At 36.9% G+C, this 19,281-nt stretch overlaps 2 protein-coding genes across 3 annotated transcripts; one reads left to right on the plus strand and one right to left on the minus strand.

Moving 5' to 3' along the window:
• Nucleotides 1-582: 582 nt before the first annotated feature.
• On the minus strand, nucleotides 583-10,050 carry LOC100254074 (auxin response factor 5). Of its 2 annotated transcripts, XM_010666485.3 has the most exons (15): nucleotides 9,310-10,038; nucleotides 8,764-9,188; nucleotides 8,175-8,287; nucleotides 7,139-7,237; nucleotides 6,954-7,010; nucleotides 6,645-6,797; nucleotides 6,478-6,562; nucleotides 6,147-6,237; nucleotides 4,834-4,998; nucleotides 4,604-4,726; nucleotides 4,314-4,389; nucleotides 4,028-4,163; nucleotides 2,634-3,952; nucleotides 1,404-1,594; nucleotides 583-1,082 (listed from the first exon to the last, which is right to left on the minus strand). In XM_010666485.3, the coding sequence occupies exons 2-15, from the start codon at nucleotides 8,870-8,872 to the stop codon at nucleotides 953-955; spliced, it is 2,847 nt and encodes a 948-aa protein (XP_010664787.1). In that variant the 5' UTR covers nucleotides 8,873-9,188; nucleotides 9,310-10,038; the 3' UTR covers nucleotides 583-952. The 2 variants fall into 2 exon arrangements, with proteins under 2 accessions (XP_010664787.1, XP_003634382.2); XM_003634334.4 differs by having other exon boundaries at nucleotides 8,764-10,050.
• Nucleotides 10,051-13,811: 3,761 nt separating this feature from the next.
• LOC100242103 (pentatricopeptide repeat-containing protein At1g25360) lies at nucleotides 13,812-17,546 on the plus strand. Its single transcript, XM_002280324.4, has one exon. The coding sequence runs from the start codon at nucleotides 13,897-13,899 to the stop codon at nucleotides 16,294-16,296; it is 2,400 nt and encodes a 799-aa protein (XP_002280360.1). The 5' UTR covers nucleotides 13,812-13,896; the 3' UTR covers nucleotides 16,297-17,546.
• The last annotated feature ends 1,735 nt before the right edge of the window (nucleotides 17,547-19,281 follow it).

Raw genomic sequence — 19,281 nt, forward strand, 5'->3', positions numbered from 1 at the left:
GATAAGAATCATGATTATGAGCTATAGTTTTAAATTTAAGCTTAAAACTGTAAATGACGACTATGGTTTTAAAGATAAATTGAAAATTGCAGCCACTAATTATGATTTTATGTTTTAGATCTGTAATTACTAATTACTAAAATAAAAATAAAAAATAATTAAAAAATAAAAAAAGATCTCAAACCCATGGGCATCCACATGATTGAGAAACACCAATTTAGAAATTATTTTGATAGGGGATTTACTTTATAGAATTATAGAATATTTCTTGAAAACAAGTTATTTATGTTCAAAACCCCCATGAACATGCAGTCTGATGATGTATAAGGCATAAGACTAGAGAAATGAAAGGAGTGGATATTCATGGCGTTTTTTCTAGCGCAATTTTCTCAAAGAGATCCTTTTCTTTCCCTTCGGGGCTTTGGATTCCTGAATTGTAATCCTTTTCCTTCTCTCTTCCAATTAAGGAATGCAAGCACGCGACCTGGTATCACCTAGACATCTTGCCCTCTTCTGTAGAGCCACCACCGAAGCCCTTATGAACTAAACAGAGGCCCAGTTTAATTTAAGAACTTTGTCAAATGAAGGAAGTAATTGCTCTGGCAGAAATATCAACTGATTTTCGTACATCATCCTCCATAGCATTACATCTACTAAAAGGGTTCCTCTTCTAGTTTCACATGTAGAACTGCATTTATAATTCATACACTACATTCCAACTTTAACCAAACAAAAGCTAAAACAGAAGGCCTAAGCTAGAGCCATTTGCATTTCGGCACCTAGATTGCCTAAGCCTGGCTTGAGGCTGTGTACACCCAAGGTTGCCAGGATTGATGATGAGCCCCTGATGAAGCCAAGGTTTCCATCTTGACCATTGGAACAAGCAACAGCAAGTGAGCAGTATGTCATCAGATATTCAATGGCAAATCGGGTGGGGCTATCCTGAGGGTGGTCACCTTCTGATAGAATCATTAATCCCTTCAATTGCTGTGCTATTGAGAAGCTGCATGCCCTCTTCACTCATCTGCTGAACTTCAGAAGGCGACAAAATTCTAATGCAGCGGACACAGCCAACAAACTCCCTGGCAGAAGCACATTGATAAGCATTGGAAATATGTCTAATTGCAGAATCGAATCCATAGTGCTAGTTGTTCCAAATGAAAACAGAAACTACTAAAAACATAAGCTGTGAAAGCAAGATATAGCAAGAAAGTGAACTATAAACAGTCCCCACTAGAATGCCAGCAAAATGATCCTAAAAGTGTAGGTATATACTGACTTTATTTCTTCTTAATTTTACTGTGAGAATGTATTGGTCTAGTTACTATAATGGTTTAGTGGGGGTTCAGTAGATCTGGGTCCTATCAGTGCATGCATACACAAAACAGCAGAACAGAACTTACTTCCAGGGATCATCCCCAACAAGAAGTACATCATTCTCATAATCCACATACACCAATTTCCAGCCTGAGCCTTTCTGGTCGTTGAGCAGACCCTCAAGTCCAAACATGCATTCAATTGCTGAGCATAATTCTTCATAATTCTTAAAACTTGCAACGTCAATTGACCTCCCAACTGATCCCATTTTTTGAACCTGCCACAGCCAAAAATGCCATCAAAACCAGAACTCCCTGTTTGCTAATTAAGAAATCCACCAAAATAGAATGTCCTTATTGAATGATGCAAGGCAGAAACATATGATCAAAAACAATTCGTTGGCAAACATAGTAATGTCAATGTGTAGCAAAATGGAGTTTGCAGTGACATTATGGCAGTAACAATATGTTAAAACTAAACTGGGCACACACTGGATCAAGGAGGCATGTAGAAGTGTTGTTGACTTGTTTCAATATACTTCAGGTGGTAATGCCTTTTCTTTTCTTCTTCCTCCTCTTTTTTTATTTTATTTTTTATTTATTTATTTATTTATTGGTTGGAAAATGGTTTTGCCATCCAGTAGGTCAATCTGGGCAGATTTGGAAACATTTGAAAGGTGAAGGCCAGACATTGAGACACATTCTTTGAATTGATCGAATTCTCATTTCTATCATGTCCTCTGGTTCATACCAGGAAAATCAACAATCTGGAATAAAATATAAAGGCAGTAAAAATGGGCTTGACAAGACCAAGGGATGGGGCCTGAAGCCATTTCAAGCTCAGATAAAAATTAAAAAAGTAAAATTAAAATAAATAAACAAAACAAAAAACAAAAACAAAAAGGGTAAAAATAAAAAACACATATAATGGTCTGAGAGGAGAAAGGAATCTTGAGGCAGATCCTCCCCTCTCTTCCCCAGAGAGAGAGGTGAAGGTTCTCAAGCCTCACCAGGATGGCCTTAGGCCCAATTAGTTAGTCACAAGCCTTGCCCCTCTCTTCCCCAGAGAGAGAGGTGAAGGTTCTCAAGCCTCAGCAAGATGGGCTTAGACCCAATAGTTAGTCACGAGCCCCACCCTAGAGAGTTGCCAGCCAAGGCTGGGCTTCTGGCCTTACTACCATTTTTACATTCTTTTAAATGATTCAACTAGTTGGAAGGGGTAAAGTAATATGGGAAAAAAGCTAAATGTGGTAACATTATCTGAATTTTTATTTTCCTTTCCCTTGAAATTGGCTCAGACTTTTATAAATTTCATACCTTTGTATAAGTTCGCATTGGTGGTGGAGCTACTTGTTGCCAAGAGCTATTCTGCAAAAGACTGCTTTCATCAAAATCCACATTGCTTGATGAAGTACCACCTGAGTTGTCAAGGAAGTCTGGACGAGAGAAGGCCTGAGAGTCTGCTAAGCTCACTGAGGTAATCTGGGACTGAACATCCTGGCTTGTACTGAAGTTGCCTACTAAACAATCTGAAGGATCTGGGAAATCAGCATCCTTAAATGTACAGAACTCATCCAAAATGGTGCTTGAAACAGAAGGGTCAACCACAGTACTTCCACCATTACTAACATCAAAATTAAGACAACTGTAGATCCCACTTTGGTTATTGCTATCATCTGACAAGTCTCTTAAACCACTTGAACTAGATATACAATTAAGGCTACATGGATCTTGCTGAGGGAATGGAGGGAGTTGATCTGCTTGGGATAAACATTTTGCATTGTTCAGTTGATGATCCCATATTTCCTGACCCATTGAAGGAAGAGTTGGGTTAATTGCTTCTGGAAACACCACCGAAGGATCTTGCAGACTAAATGTAGATAAAGGCCCAGGTGATCTCAGAACCCCACCAAAAGATTGGTTTGCAGAAGGGTACAAAATCCATTCATCGGTGTCTATGTATGGAGATAAGGCATTTGGATTAGAATCAAATGGGGGTGCAGAAATTTGCTGGGCATGGAAAATTGAGGATTCCAAATGGGGTTGCATGAAAGAATTAGTCTGCAATTGCAATGGATCTTTGTTCTGATTAGACAATGATGGTTGGTTTACAAGGTTCTGTGGATTCTTAGGGCTCTTAGCTAGCTTTTCCTCATCACCCTGTCCAGTAGAGGTCAACTGGCTTAACTGATCTGCTGTATGCACAGGTTCTATGTTCGATTTTTCAGCATTTCCAGATGGTGTTTGATTTTCCAATTTGTTCAGAGGTTGCACTTGTCCTACTAGATTTGGTTGTGATGGTAAATCAGAGTTTGTTGCATCAGGTTGATCGAGGCAGGGCTGAGGATGATTTTGATTTTGCAGCAATTTATTTTCTGAAGGAATAGGCGGAGGTTGCTGCTTAATCATTCCCTCTATAATTCTTGCCTCTTGTAATGAAGCTGCCTTCACACCAGAGTCTTGGAATGCAGGTGTAAGAGTACCAGGAGGGTTAACAAGTTGAGGTTTCAGTAGCATCTTCATCAATTGCTCAGAACATATATTTGGAATTGTGGGGTACGGAAGAACCCCATTCCCATTTTCAAGAACACGGATAAATGGCCTTTTCATCAAACTTCCCCATTCAGCTTCACCTCCTGATTCCAAAACAATTTGTACACCATGAGTATGTTGCAAAGTGGCTCAAACCAAGAGGGAATTAATGAACTTACCCAAGAAACCAGCATGCATAGGTCGTTTGAGACTTGATGTCAGGGAAGGAAAAATGAAAAGGCTTTCAGGAGTCTCAATTTCCCATGAACTAACCCTGCTCTGCTTATCACCACATCCCGACTCATCCCACTCAACCTGTGTATGTAAAAGATATGAATCTTAATAGTACCCAAGCAGATCAAAATCCTAGGTGAGTTATTATTTCCTCAAATATCAAAAACTTAATGTCGAAGTAAAAGAAAGAAATTCAACAGACAAGTGACATTTAGAACTAGCCCTACTCACCTGAAGATTACGCCACTTGGAACCTGGCCAGCTCAGTGGATCTAGGTCACTTATACCAACTATCGTACCCATGTATCTGCAGGAGGACAAGAAAAAATGCAGACATTCAACAAGATATACGAACATATTAGATTTTGTTGCCATTATTTCAAATATTAATAGAAGTAACCACTGTTTTGAAAAGACTAATATTCTAGAAACAGTTGTCACACTTCATGAATACAGCACAAAGCTTAAAGATATGTCTGGAGTAGAAAAAAGAATACAAGAAGATTTAAACATTCAGATACCTGCGCTTCCCCGATTCCTCTGTCTCAAACATCATTCCAAACCTCATACCAACAGAAATTTGGGTTCCATATACAGATTTTCGGTACTTGGCCAAAGGAATAACAAATTCTGATGGGCATGCCCTATAGAGAAGTTAAAATCACGACAAAGTCAGAAACAAAACAAGAGCCAATATATATATATATAACTTTTTTATTAAAAAGGAAAAGTAGACAAGAAAAAAGCATGCCTGGGATTGTAGAAAATGGTAAATGGGCTTCGGTTGGCCGCAGCATGAGCTGCAGCTGCAAGAACTCCAATATGCATGCTATCAGCGGACAGAACTGATGATGGCAATGATGTTTGCTGACGGTTTGCACGCCTCACACCAAGCAATAGCTGTGATTTCTCATCTCTTGTGATGACAATGAATAAAAGATAACAAGGTTAGCTAAAATATATTTTTTAGAATGCAATATATTATTAAACAAGCATTAAACCTGTGGCTATGAAACAGACTTGAGTGATTGTCCAGTATGGATACATCATACAAGGGTCAAAACAGCCAAAAACTCCTAAGAGTTTCTTTCTACAGTTACAAGGATGACAAACGACATTAGAATCTTTCCCAATATTGGCACTGGTTGTCACCAATCTCATACACAAGATGTTAAAAACAGAAGGGGGGAAAAAAGAAAAAGAAAACCAAAAAAAAGGGATTTTCTTTCCATAATTTTAGAAATTGTCCAATAAATCAAATTCACTGTGATGGATCTGGTTTAATAGTTGACACCAAAACATTCCTCCCACCACCTCCACCCAAAAAAAAATATTCTGAAACTTATTGTTCTGTTTAAAACTGGGAGAAATTTGTATGTTTTGTTTCATCTATGGATACATACAGGATTGGTCAACTACGTCTGGCTCAGAAATCCCATTTTATCACTTCTTCACTTGGATTTCTTGGCGCTATAGGACAGTATTGAGTGTTTTATAACAAATAATCACATAATAGAATTGCATAGGACAACACAGAGCACCACTAGTGACTTTCCATACCATATCACAAAGAATAAATTATTATTTTTTATTCATTTTATTGTTCAACTTACGTTTCTCATTAATTCAATTTCTCATGCCTTTTATGGATTTCCCCATCCATTATCTTTTAGCCCTTGGAGTTACATTCTCCAATATCAAGTCATATCAGCTATACTAGGTGATATTGGTGCCCATCAATATACATAGTAACACTCGAAGCTATGTGACACAAGTTTTGTCTTAACTAGTATACACATTCACTAGAATTACGAAGCCCCAGCTTTATGTGCTACCATGAGCATTATATCTGTTACTTTTCAGCATGGAATGCCTACATAAATTACAATCTGATAATATTAGAACTACGGCTACATGCATGCAATCTAACCATACATTTATGAATCCAGAGAGAGTTGAATGACGCATATTTCAGTCTCCTTTACATATATACACTTCTTCCATTAGGAAAACAGAATTTAAAATTTTGTCAACAAAAAACCTAAGCAAGTAGCTACGAACTACCTGATAAATAGGACAGCATCACCTGCTCTAAGTCTTTTTGCACTAACAAACACACTCCAACCAGTTGTTAAAAGGTGCCGCTTTGGTTGCCCTGCATAAAAAGGACCAAGGAAAAAGGGGGAGGGGGGAAAGAGAGGGCACATTTAAGTTAAAAACTTCAATACATCACAAGGAAAAATCTGCATTTGAACAGAAAACCAAAGTATTGTCAGGTGATAGGAATCCTGTATTTGGCCATTTGATTTTAGATCAAACATTCATTTTCAACTTAAATGAGAAGTACATAAATTACCCAGTAAAAAGAAACATGCAAACTTAAAAGCATTCTTACCACGGTATATGTGACGAAATGTATAGGTAATATCATGCAAATCTCGAACAATGAGCTCCTGAGTTGGAGGTTGCATTGAGTAATCCTGGGATGATATGTTAGGAAAATCAAAATGAGAAATTGGGTGACACCCTCACTCTGACCAAAGCACAAGACAACTGCCTCACCAGTGGTGGGAAGAGCTTTTCTGCTGCTCTGCGGGGCACTGAGAAGCCACCATGCGTGCTTGTATCACTTGCAGTCAAAGTTTTGCAGAAAAACTCACTTGGATGCTTGCTGGGCTTGAGTCCAAAATCTGGTATAGGAAAAATATCTTTTTCCTGTTCCAGTAGGACAGATCTAACCATAGTTAGAAATGGTGGACAGAATCAAGCCATCAATAACTCATGCAGTCATTTTTTTGCATTTGTTAATTATTAAACTTCAGAAAATATATAAACATGATAATTTAAAAAATTCACACTATTTGAGCTTACAGAGTTCACCGGTTGAAGACTCATTTGAGCATAGATTTCATCTGTATCTTTGTCTGCCTATCAAACAATGTAAATAAAGAGTAAAAGACAGAAGATTTTTCAGAGAAACATATAAAAGAGCCTTATATATGTATATATGTTCATGTATAAAACAAGAAAGTGCATCATCAAATAAAAACACATACATGTAGCGTAACATTGTGAACTTGGCACATTAATTGAGATGGGAGGTTTGGATAGTTAGGGATTTGCGAGGTTGCGGTTCTTTTAGTTGAAACTGCCACCTGTCAAGACAAATGGAAGAATGTATTAGTTCTGTAACATATGATAAGGTAAGAAGAAGCATGTTCACTAAGATGTTTTTATACACTTTTCTTGACCAGATAAAATGAAGTTGTGACTGGAGATGTGATGAGATATTTCTGAGAATTTTCAACCATGTGTGAATTACCCAGTTTTATTTCCGAAGTGTCATATTAGAGCAAAAAAATTGTTTCTGAGCAGGAAATAAGCAGCAATTTCAATACAACTGAGGTACATTTGTTTTCCTGACTTAGTCCAACTCAAACAAACAGAACCTACCCTGCCACAATTTATGTTTTTAAATGATGGTACTTCGGTATAAGAACCAGGGATTATGGAGACAAAAGCACAAGATCACAGCCTGAGCAATCTAGAAACATGAAAATCAGTTGACAAATTTTCAATTGTGATAACATACTTGTTCATATAATAAAAATCATACAACATCAATTTATATAATCATGTACCAACAACTTGCATTTCTTAATTGCTTCAAGGGAAAAGAAGGGTACATTTCGGGGTCACTGAACAAGCCCAATGGTAGTTACGTGGTGGGTTTTCTCCCCAAAAAACACCAACAGAAAAAATGAATTTTTTCGTACCCATTCAGGTTTTCAGTCTCGAATGCTGCACTGAGAAATTAGAGAAAGACTACAGATGATAAAATTTGTCATTGAACTTATTCCTCAGATTGATAAGAATCTTTAAACAGTAACAAATTGCAAAGAAACATCATTACTCTGCATAGGTCAACTTCATGTTAATATGTCTACTTAATTCATATAGCACACAATCACAATGCACTTAAAGCTTATAGAAAAACTCTGAGCACATCATTTAGTGGGGTTAAAAGCAAATGTTAAACAGTACCTAATTCATTCTCTAAGCATTTGAGCAGTAAAAGAAATAAAATCAAACCTGTTCACTATGTCCTTGAGGGAAGTAATACACAAGGCTTCCCACCTGAGGCAAGGAAACAAGTGGGCCGGCACAGGCATGCCATAGCTCAGAATTTATGGCCTTTCGGGGCCCTGAAACCAACAAAAATAGTTACAATCTGTAGAAGCTTAAACTGTATAAGTACGTTATCAACATTGTTAAAAGTACTCCAAGCAAAGCCGATACGTCAAAGTAGAATCTTTACCAAATCTAAACCAAACTAGACGACAGCAAAAACAGTATGCAAACTTCCATGTTTTTTTTTTCTTTTCTCTTTTCTCAGTTTTCTCAGCAACCAAACAGAGGGTGAAAATAAAAATAAAAATATATGCAATTGTAGATTATAGATGGGTTCTAGAGAAGATCAAAAGTGTTTCAAGTTAGGCCTAGATTTTTAAGACTCAACCTTTACCAATTCCAAGTTGCATTAACTATCACTTTGTTTCCTTTCCTTTTGAAGACTCACAACCAACATTCAACTCGAAAACAAAGCTAAACATATAGAAGAAAATATATATGCATACATAGGATTGAAGAAATCAGAGATATTTCTAAGAAGAAAACATACCAGATTGATCCTGCATTTCTTTCAACAACTTCATCTCTTCAATTAGAGTTGTTTGTGTCCCACTAACCAGGCCTCCGGCTTTGATGTTCTCCTCAACAGAGCTCATCATGAGCACCTCCCTCCACTTCACCAAGAAAAGGCCATGTGTTTTTCTCTCTACTTCAACCTCAACAACACAACATGAGAGCTCATTTTTACGTACTCACGCCCAGCAATCCATGTGAACCTCAAAACTCAAAAACCCCAATTACACAAACCCATCAACCCGCCAACCCACCCAAAAGAGTCTAATTTTCCAGGCCAGAGAATTCACCGAATCCACGTCACGAACTCACATATTTTCGGAGAAAAACCCATCTCACAGAATATGGAAATCCCCAAGAAACAAATTGGGTAGCCCAGAATCCAAAATCAAGGAACAAAACCTGCAAAAAGGTGCCTGAAATCTAAGGAGGGGAGGCTTTGGCAAAGTATCAAAGCACGCGGACCAAAGCATGAGTGGTCGGATTATCAAGTGTGCTTGTTTTTATCTCAAAAGAAACCGACCTTTCGATGAAGCGGTCATAATACCGATTCCCATCTTTGCCTCTCCTCCCCTTACCCCTGTTTTCTCTCTCTTTCTCATTGAACAAACAAAAGCTTCTTCACTTTCTCTCTCTTGCTTTGCTTCATTGTGGAAAGTGTGTGCATGCTCTTATCCTGCGCACACACTTTCTGAATATGGCGATTCCGTTGCAGCTTTAAACTGTGAGAAAATTTTTAAAAAACCAAAAAGAAAATACAAAAGAATTGGCAAAAGCAGAGAAGACTATGAGAACACGAAACAGTACTACTGAATGATCAGAGAGTGAGAGAGAAATTAATTTGCTTTTCCACTGAATCCTTCCATCATTAAAATACAAAAAATAAAATAAAATAAAAATAAAGCGAGAGTGAATGAAAAACAAAAGAATGTCAATGTGGCGCATTTTAGCACGTGGTTTCCGAGGTTTTGCTTTACAATTTTTTCTTTCGTCGCAGCTCCATCGCCTTCCGTCTCTTTCCTCATCCATTTTATTTTGGATTTATTTCTTCCCCATCACCTCCTATTTTCTTTTCTTCACTTTTAAACATAAAAATATTAAAACCAAAAATTAACAATAATTGAGCCGTGCTTGACCCTTCGCCACAGGTGTGGTTCACAACAAAAATACGGAGGGCCACTACCAACTTGATACGCCACGTGTCAGTATTCTGTTTCCTTTGTCTCAGCGTCGTTTCGCGTCAATTCAGATCACCGCACGTCCTCTAAGTTTCTGACCAACTACTAAATATATGAATAATTTTTCCTTTAAAACATCTAAATCTCACAAAATTAAAAAAAAAAAAAATGAATATCGGAATACTCCAAATGGCCCTGCCAGCTCATCACACGCTCTTCCAAGACGTCGAGCTATTTTTTGCTTTTGCCCTCTTTTCTGAGCCCATCCGGGGCCCCATTTTTTTTTTTTTTTTTTTAATGTTAAAATCCACTTATCAATTTTGTTGAGTGGAGACGTGGAATGTGAAAAGAGAAAAAGCAAAAGCGGCACCTCCGCATAATAAAAGGGGCATGCCATGAGCATGATAACTTGATAAGGAATGATGTGTTCGGCCACACTTCACAGTTGCATGGTTGAATAACAAAAAGCGAAAGCCCCCACGCAGGCACGCACCTTCATTTTCGTCAAACCATAGGTCCATGTATGCACCCAGCATCCACCGCATTATCAATTTAAAAGCCCTTTTCCCATGAGTCAATTCACCCTAACCCTAAGATCCTACCATCACCCAATTCAACGATTCGGATGTACCGGTCCAACTCAAAATACATGGGGTCCTGAATCCTGATACCAAATGAGGAAGATTCGAGTACGGTGCCGGTCCATGTCCTCTCTTCTTCCTATATGATATTAATTTATATTTTCATTTTGAATGGGCATCCGAATTATAATATTTGTCATATTTGACTTTTTTTCTTTTTTTTCTTTTTTTAAATATTTAAATATTCCATTAGCCACCTGAAGCCATCGATTCTCCTCGTTCGAATCAAAGATCCAGGAATGTGAACGCGCAGAACGAAAGCGAGTGGGGGGGGGCAGAGGGGGATCACGCGGGAGCCACGTGACGTTTACGGGGAACTAGTTACTACAGTGCCTGCGCATGCATTTATTTAGATGTGGAATGTGATCGGACGGATGAGATTCGACGCTGAAACCGAGCGGCACGCGTAGTTTGGGACAAAACAATGGATTTATCACTTCTCTCCGCACACAATTCGATGGCTTTGGAACTCAAACTCGCCGCAGTCTCAGCTTATCGGCACTTAATTCCTAGCTTTCTTTACCTTAATACTCCCAATACTTGCTACTCCCAACACCGTTGATAGTATAACACGTGTCCACCATGCAACACATCAAGACTCCAAATCTACAATTTTTTTATTTTATTTTTCAATTTACATTTTTTTAAAATTTTAAAATAAAATAAAATGCTGAAATTAATATAGACCCATTAAAGCACCCACTATATGAATTGCATATCGTGCTCTGGCGGAATGGAATGGTCCCATGATGACAGTAAAGACGATAATAGAGATAAGGGTCACAAAAAGAGTAAAGTAATGGGGGTGGTGGGGTGGGGGGGAAGGGACCACCTTCCCTGGGGACACCCAGCCCCTAAAAGTAATAATGTGGGGAGTGGTCCTTTTGACTTGAGGTAGCAACCTCCACTTTTGTAGTGTGCATAAAAAGCTTAGCAAGTTGAAGATGGTGGGGACGGGGGGTCTGGGGGTGGGTCCATACCACTAAATCTCCAAATCTCAACCCGTCTATATGGACCCATAATTTTAGGGTCACGTCAAGATATGTATTGTACCTAAACCATTAGCCAAGCCTTTTGGGGGATTATGCTCATGGCTCATGAGCTTCCCAAAGATTTTTATATTGAAAACGAAGTATTCAACCGTACCAGCAAAGTCATTCTATATCTACTTTAACGTGATTCGGACGAACCCTTTCTATGACTTGGTTCATAACATCTAGTATATAAAGAAAAATCTCAACAATGAAAAAAGCTTACATGCTCCAATGATAGCTCAAGGCTTAAAGAATCACACTAGCGAATTGAAAAGGAGAAAGTGACGGATGAGGTGAGGCCATTAGAGAAAAAAAAAGATAAGCATCAGAAGGGTGGTAATGGGCAAATCCTTTACTGCCTTTACTGATAGGGGGAGACAGAAAAAAATGGGAAAGGGCTTTACAGAAGAAACAAATGATTGAGATTATTATGGAGATTATATCTTTTATTAGAGTGAAAACAAAAGCATTAATATAGAATGAACAGAGGGGTCCACAGGTGATAATTGAATGTGAAAGAACCCAAAACAAATGGGCGTGGTATGAGGGGAACATGGAAGCAGTGAAGGGTGTAGGGATAAATGGGAACATTTGCTTCTGAGCCTTCTGATGAAGGAGAACTCCATTTTGTCTCCACCACCCCTATTCTATAATCATCCACTCATGCTCTCTCTGCCATTCAAGATGAGTGTGGGGGCGAGATTTTAGGCTGCTTTTTGGGCTTTTCAGTAAAAGAAAATAAAGGAATGGCTAAAAGAAGGGCCTCCTCTTTGCTTTCTTTTCTCTTTGATATTTTTCCTACACTCCGGTCACAGTCTCGCAGACCAGGTGTGCCCTTTTTTTATAATTCTACATTCTTTTAGGTGCCTCTGCGCTCAGTGTTATTATTGTTACTATTGAATGTGGTCATGCCATGTGATTTGGGTTTTTATGAAGTAGGGGAGGCCTGTCATCTGTAGAAATGTTGGTGGGGGTTTTAAGGAGGTGCACTTCAAATTCTGGGCTTTATTTCATCTTCCATGGTGATTAAAAATATGTCTGGTCTCTAAATATTTACGTGTAAAACACCTCCTTTTGTTGTAGGCAGCTCATTTCTTTGGGTTTTAGGCCAAAATAGCCCATTATGGAAAAAAAAATTAAGTTTGACCACTTTTCACAAATTTATATTAAAAATGACACTTTTATTACTTCGTAATAATGATATTATTAATCTTTTTTTTTAAATTCAAGTTGAAACCTCAATTACTTCATTTTTCAATTATAACTTCATTTTTTTTAATTTGAAACCTCAATTACGAATTAAAGCTTCATTTTTTTAACAAGAGTATCAACTCTCAACGGAAGCTTTCATTTTTGTAAGAAGATAATATGACGCTCACAAAAGAGATCACATTAAGTTTTAAAAAAGACTTAAAAGTTATAATTTTATGTTCAAATTGATCATTTTGATCCAAAATTTCATTTCTTAAACATGCATATGTAATTTATTGGGTTCGAATAAATTTAGGATTGTTTGCGAAGTGTTTTTTAAAAAACAGTTTTTGAAATTTGTTTTATAATACTTTGTAAAACAAAAGTTGATTGAAAACTTAAAATTTGTGTATATTTCTATGTTTTTAAATTTATTTTTAAAATAATTTTTATATGCAATACATTATTTTTAATATTCTTAATGTTTGTATAATTATTTTTAAATTAATAATTAAAATATATTCTTTAAAAATAAAAATTCTTTTCTTTTTTTGATATTATTAAACGAGTTTTCCCTTTTCTTTTTTTTTCTTTTTTTTTGTAGAGAACAAAAAATTATTTTAATAAACAGTTGTCAAACAATTGAAACAAAAAACCAGTCATTCTGCTGTCTTATTGTTTAGGCAAAAGAAAAAAAAGGAGACCTTTCTCACCTAAAAAAAGTGGAACAACAATTAGGAAATTTTAGGTCAAACCTAATAGATAATAATAATATTTGGTAATAATATAATCCCACGAGGATAAAAAGAATTGGATAAAAATTTGGGTATGCGGACTTTGCAAAATAAGGGCTGTGGAGCCCATCGTTGGAAGGGCCTTAAAAGAACCCATCATTGGGCCAAAGGACATGTTAACAGTGAAGCCCATAGAGCCTCGAACGTCCGCCTTTACTTTTAGGGAATTGCTGCTGAGGACTGACTACTGAGGTTGATTTCTGGGCCATTGGACTGGGCCTCGGGCGTGGTCTCTTGTTCTCTAGAGGGCGAAACCATGACCTTTTGTTGGCATGGACATGAGAAATGCGGCGAACGTCCGAAGACTGGCCAACCAGTACGCAGCTCAACTGCAACAATGCTGTCCCCACAATCCCATGTCGTATTCTATCGCCCGTACTGTTCATGCCCACATGATAGCTTCTGGGTTCAAGCCACGAGGTTATATCCTCAACCGTCTCATTGATGTCTACTGCAAATCATCTGATCTCGTCTCCGCACACCACCTGTTCGACGAAATTCGTCAACCTGACATCGTCGCTAGAACCACGTTAATTGCCGCCCACTCCTCTGCTGGGAATTCCAATCTAGCACGAGAGATATTTTTTGCGACCCCCTTGGGAATCCGAGACACTGTTTGCTACAATGCTATGATCACGGGCTATTCACATAATAACGATGGTTTTGGAGCCATTGAACTGTTTCGTGACTTGTTGCGGAACGGCTTTAGGCCCGATAATTTCACGTTTACGAGTGTGCTAGGTGCTTTGGCGCTTATAGTTGAAGATGAAAAGCAGTGCCAGCAGATACATTGTGCTGTAGTGAAGTCAGGATCTGGGTTCGTTACTTCGGTTTTAAATGCACTACTATCTGTATTTGTTAAGTGTGCGTCTTCCCCATTAGTGTCATCGTCATCATTGATGGCTGCGGCCAGGAAGTTGTTTGACGAGATGACCGAGAGAGATGAGTTGTCGTGGACAACAATGATAGCCGGATATGTAAGGAATGGTGAACTTGATGCAGCACGTCAGTTTCTTGATGGGATGACAGAAAAATTGGTGGTTGCGTGGAATGCGATGATTTCGGGGTATGTGCATCATGGGTTTTTCCTAGAAGCTCTGGAAATGTTTAGGAAGATGTATTTATTAGGAATTCAGTGGGATGAATTTACATACACAAGTGTACTTAGTGCTTGTGCAAATGCAGGATTTTTTCTGCATGGAAAGCAGGTGCATGCTTACATTCTACGCACTGAACCAAGGCCTTCCCTTGATTTTTCATTGTCTGTAAATAATGCATTGGCAACACTCTATTGGAAATGTGGTAAAGTTGATGAGGCACGGCAGGTTTTTAATCAGATGCCTGTAAAAGACCTTGTTTCATGGAATGCAATCTTATCAGGCTATGTTAATGCAGGGCGGATTGATGAAGCTAAATCATTTTTTGAGGAGATGCCAGAGAGGAATCTTTTGACATGGACTGTGATGATATCTGGATTGGCACAAAATGGTTTTGGTGAAGAAAGTCTGAAGCTATTCAATCGAATGAAGTCAGAGGGCTTTGAGCCATGTGATTATGCATTTGCAGGGGCAATTATTGCTTGTGCTTGGCTTGCAGCATTGATGCATGGACGCCAGCTCCATGCTCAACTTGTCCGGCTAGGTTTTGATTCTAGCCTTTCAGCAGGAAATGCACTGATAACAATGTATGCAAAATGTGGTGTTGTTGAGGCTGCCCACTGTCTTTTCCTAACAATGCCTTATTTGGATTCAGTATCTTGGAATGCCATGATTGCAGCTCTGGGTCAACATGGACATGGTGCTCAAGCACTAGAACTTTTTGAACTGATGTTGAAGGAAGACATATTACCAGATCGGATAACTTTCCTCACAGTTCTTTCCACTTGTAGCCATGCCGGTCTAGTTGAAGAGGGGCATCGCTATTTCAAATCCATGTCAGGCCTTTATGGTATATGCCCAGGTGAAGATCATTATGCTCGTATGATTGATTTGTTGTGTCGAGCTGGGAAGTTCTCAGAAGCAAAGGATATGATTGAAACAATGCCTGTTGAGCCAGGTCCACCTATTTGGGAGGCACTTCTTGCTGGTTGCCGGATTCATGGGAACATGGATTTAGGTATCCAAGCTGCAGAACGACTCTTTGAGCTAATGCCACAGCATGATGGAACCTATGTGCTCTTGTCAAACATGTACGCCACTGTGGGCAGGTGGGATGATGTGGCTAAGGTGCGGAAATTAATGAGGGACAAGGGTGTGAAAAAGGAGCCTGGATGTAGTTGGATTGAGGTTGAAAACAAAGTTCATGTGTTCTTAGTGGATGATATTGTGCACCCTGAGGTGCAAGCAGTATACAATTATCTCGAAGAACTGGGATTAAAAATGAGGAAATTAGGGTATATCCCTGACACAAAGTTTGTATTGCATGATATGGAATCTGAGCAGAAGGAATATGTTTTGTCTACTCACAGTGAAAAGCTTGCTGTTGGTTTTGGGCTCCTGAAGCTCCCTCTTGGAGCCACAGTTAGGGTTTTCAAGAACCTTAGAATTTGTGGGGATTGTCACAATGCATTCAAGTTTATGTCAAAAGTGGTGGAGAGAGAGATTGTTGTGAGAGATGGTAAGAGATTTCATCATTTCAAGAATGGCGAATGCTCTTGTGGCAATTACTGGTAAGCATAATTTTTTTTTCAGTGCAAATTATTTATGTGGGACAAATTGTAGTCCTTGGAAGAAATTGGTTTATGAGTTATTGAAGCGGTGCTGTGCATTATGGATCCTACCCCAGAAACAAATAATTTCCTATGAAAGAATTCCAGAAGACTAACCAAGGATACTTGGGCATAAAGCCAAAGATGGAAATACCTCTCATGATATATATAATGGCGAATTCATTTTCAGGATTAATGACTGCTTAGGGCCCTTAATAATGATGCCAACATATCTCACCAACCTTGGTAAAAGCTTCCAAAGTGTTTTGGCTGTCACATCAATACTTCTGCAAAGGTGGTGAAAGCTGATGAATAACAGATTCATCATGGTTGTTTATCTGTAGATTCTCAAATTGCAGGAGCACACCTTTCAGAATTCGAATTGCAGATTTCAGCAATTCATCTTACATTCTGAGCTACCCTACTGACTTCAAGTATATGATGTACATGCTTTTTATCACATGCTAGAGCCATTTTAAAGATATTTCATGAAGCATGGCAAAGTTTTTAGATGGCAAGTGCTCAATATGCAATGTACAATTTCACTTCTCTGAAGGATCCATAGGATCAGAGACCCATGATTAAGTGATCTGGGTTTTTGAGAATGCTTTGACAGAGGATGCAAGGTTTGAATGTGGTCTTAATGGAGCAAGTCAGTGGATTTGTGTGCTTTGTGGCAGTTGGGATGTGCAGGACTATATTGAATGAGGTTGCACCTCTTGTTTCTTCCTGATCCCAGTACCAAACCATGGCTGCAGAAATCTGCCGAATGCACATCATGGCTTGTGTTCTCAGCCAATATGGTTTTGAATCTGGAAATTACTGATTTATTTGGATACAATGCAGGACTCTTGGAGTGGATTCATGTCAAAGAACTGGAACGAAAATCCGAAACATGTGTAATTGTTGTCAAACAACTGTATTAACAGTTGGTTTGGGAATCTTCTGAAGCCGGTTTTACATGGATGCCACTCTTTAGTTCTTGGTATGATTAAGGGCACATTCTCCTCTAAATTTCTTGGTCAAAATTTAGAGCAGGAATTCTTCAGTTTGTTTATGATTCTTTTCGTTTGAACCTGGATTTCATAGTTTATCTATGCCTTCTACATGTTAGATATCGTCCCATTAGTTTTTTAGTCCAAATTCAAGTAAGAGTCTGTTTGACCATGCGATAAAACAATAGTTTATACATGAATTTTTTTATTTGAACCTCGATGTCATAGTTTATCAATGTCTTCTACATGTAAGAGTTTATTTGGCCGTCTAATTAAGAAATAATGTTTTTAAAAACAGAAATATGTTTTTAAAATTTTTTCTTTCTAGTTTTCACAAACAATAGAGAATATTTTTTAGAGAACCAGTAGAATGTCATTTTTCTTCTCTCTCAACAGTCATATACCGATGTAAAATTCTTCAAATACGATATTTTTTTAAATTACATGTTTTTATGAATTTTCTTTAACCTTTATAAAAATTTTCATTAACGAAATACATTTTAAATCAAATTATACTTGATACATAAAATTTAGTAATTTTTAAAAATATTATGAATTGGAAAATTTGATTTAATTAATATTAGAAAATTATGGAACTCAATAACTATAAAATCATAATCAAAATTCATTTTAATTCACTTAGCTAATTTCTTCTTTGCATATACTCATATTTTTGTAAATTTTTTTTATTAAGCAAATAAACTCCAAATCAAATAAGACTTAATGCGGTAAATTCATTAATGAGTTTGATCATTTTTAAAAATAACTTGAAACTCAAATAATGATTTACTTAACAACAAAAATTTATGGATAGAAACCAGAAATTCATGGACGGATATTGGTATAAAAATAACTTTATTGTTTCTCTTTTATATAAAATCATTTTTTTTTAATAGATACAACTCATAAAATAAATTTCATAATAAATATTTTATTAATAAAATAAAATGTTAAAAGAGTGAAAGAGCAATGAAAATTGCTAACTAAAAAATTAGACAAATTTGTCAAATCTTTTTTCTTTTACATAGTCTCATATTTAGTACTTATAAAAGTGAAAATTGCATACTAAAAATTACATAGAACTAGATCTCTTTAACTATTTCTCTGTGTGAAAAATTGGATACTAAAAATGATAAAAAAAATAAAAATTGTACTATATATATCCGTTCTAATTATCCCTTTTAATGATCTAAAATCCTCTTTCTCTTTAATTATTTATGGTATTAATTGGATCATTATTTGGGTTTCAACTTATTTTTTAAATACTTAACTTGTTAATGAATCCAACTAATTAAGTACTATTTATTTTAGAATTTATCTATAAAATAATAAAAAATGATTTTAAGCATAAGAGAAACAATGGAGTCCTTGTAAACTAATTTATGTTCACAAATTCTTGTATTAATCGAGTCATTATTTGAGTTTTAATTTATTTTTAGGAATTATAAAACTTGTTAATAAATCAAATGCATTAAGCCAAAGCAGATCATATTAAGGTTAGAATCACAATAAGGCCTAAGTTAGGGCCAAATTAAACCAAAGTTCAAAGGCCTAAGTCAAGTACTCAAAATTAAATCAAGGAGAAAATTAAGCTCAAACTATTCAATATCAAGCTTTTTTAAGAAAATCATATAAGAAAATAAAAATTATACCCACACCCGCACCATTATTTGAATTAATAAAATGCAATTTGATCATACATAAATTTTTAAGAGAAATTTGTGTATAAAATTATAGTACAACCAGTGGGACAATCTCTACCTCTTGTATTTGACTTATGCGTGGAGTTCAATAAAAGTTTTAGCTCTATGACTCAAACCAACACTAAATTCTCAAAACATAAACCCAAATTGTTTCTTTAATCGACAAATCATGAAGTAACTTATTTGAGTTATAACGCTAAAACTTTTCTTAAACTCTATGCAAAGGTCCGTGACTTATAAATAAGAGATGAA

This window comes from Vitis vinifera, chromosome 18 (genome assembly GCF_030704535.1).
Source record: "Vitis vinifera cultivar Pinot Noir 40024 chromosome 18, ASM3070453v1".
NCBI lineage: Eukaryota > Viridiplantae > Streptophyta > Magnoliopsida > Vitales > Vitaceae > Vitis > Vitis vinifera.

Excerpts from the sequence above, each read along its gene's own strand:
- LOC100254074 (XM_003634334.4), bottom strand. The coding sequence starts at position 8,872 with ATGATGAGCTCTGTTGAGGAGAACATCAAAGCCGGAGGCCTGGTTAGT. Across the intron at positions 7,238-8,174 it reads CTCAAGGACATAGTGAACAG|GTGGCAGTTTCAACTAAAAG; the intron begins GTTTGATTTTAT and ends TTGTCTTGACAG. Across the intron at positions 1,083-1,403 it reads GTTGGGGATGATCCCTGGAA|GGAGTTTGTTGGCTGTGTCC; the intron begins GTAAGTTCTGTT and ends TGCTTCTGCCAG.
- LOC100242103 (XM_002280324.4), top strand. The coding sequence starts at position 13,897 with ATGGACATGAGAAATGCGGCGAACGTCCGAAGACTGGCCAACCAGTAC.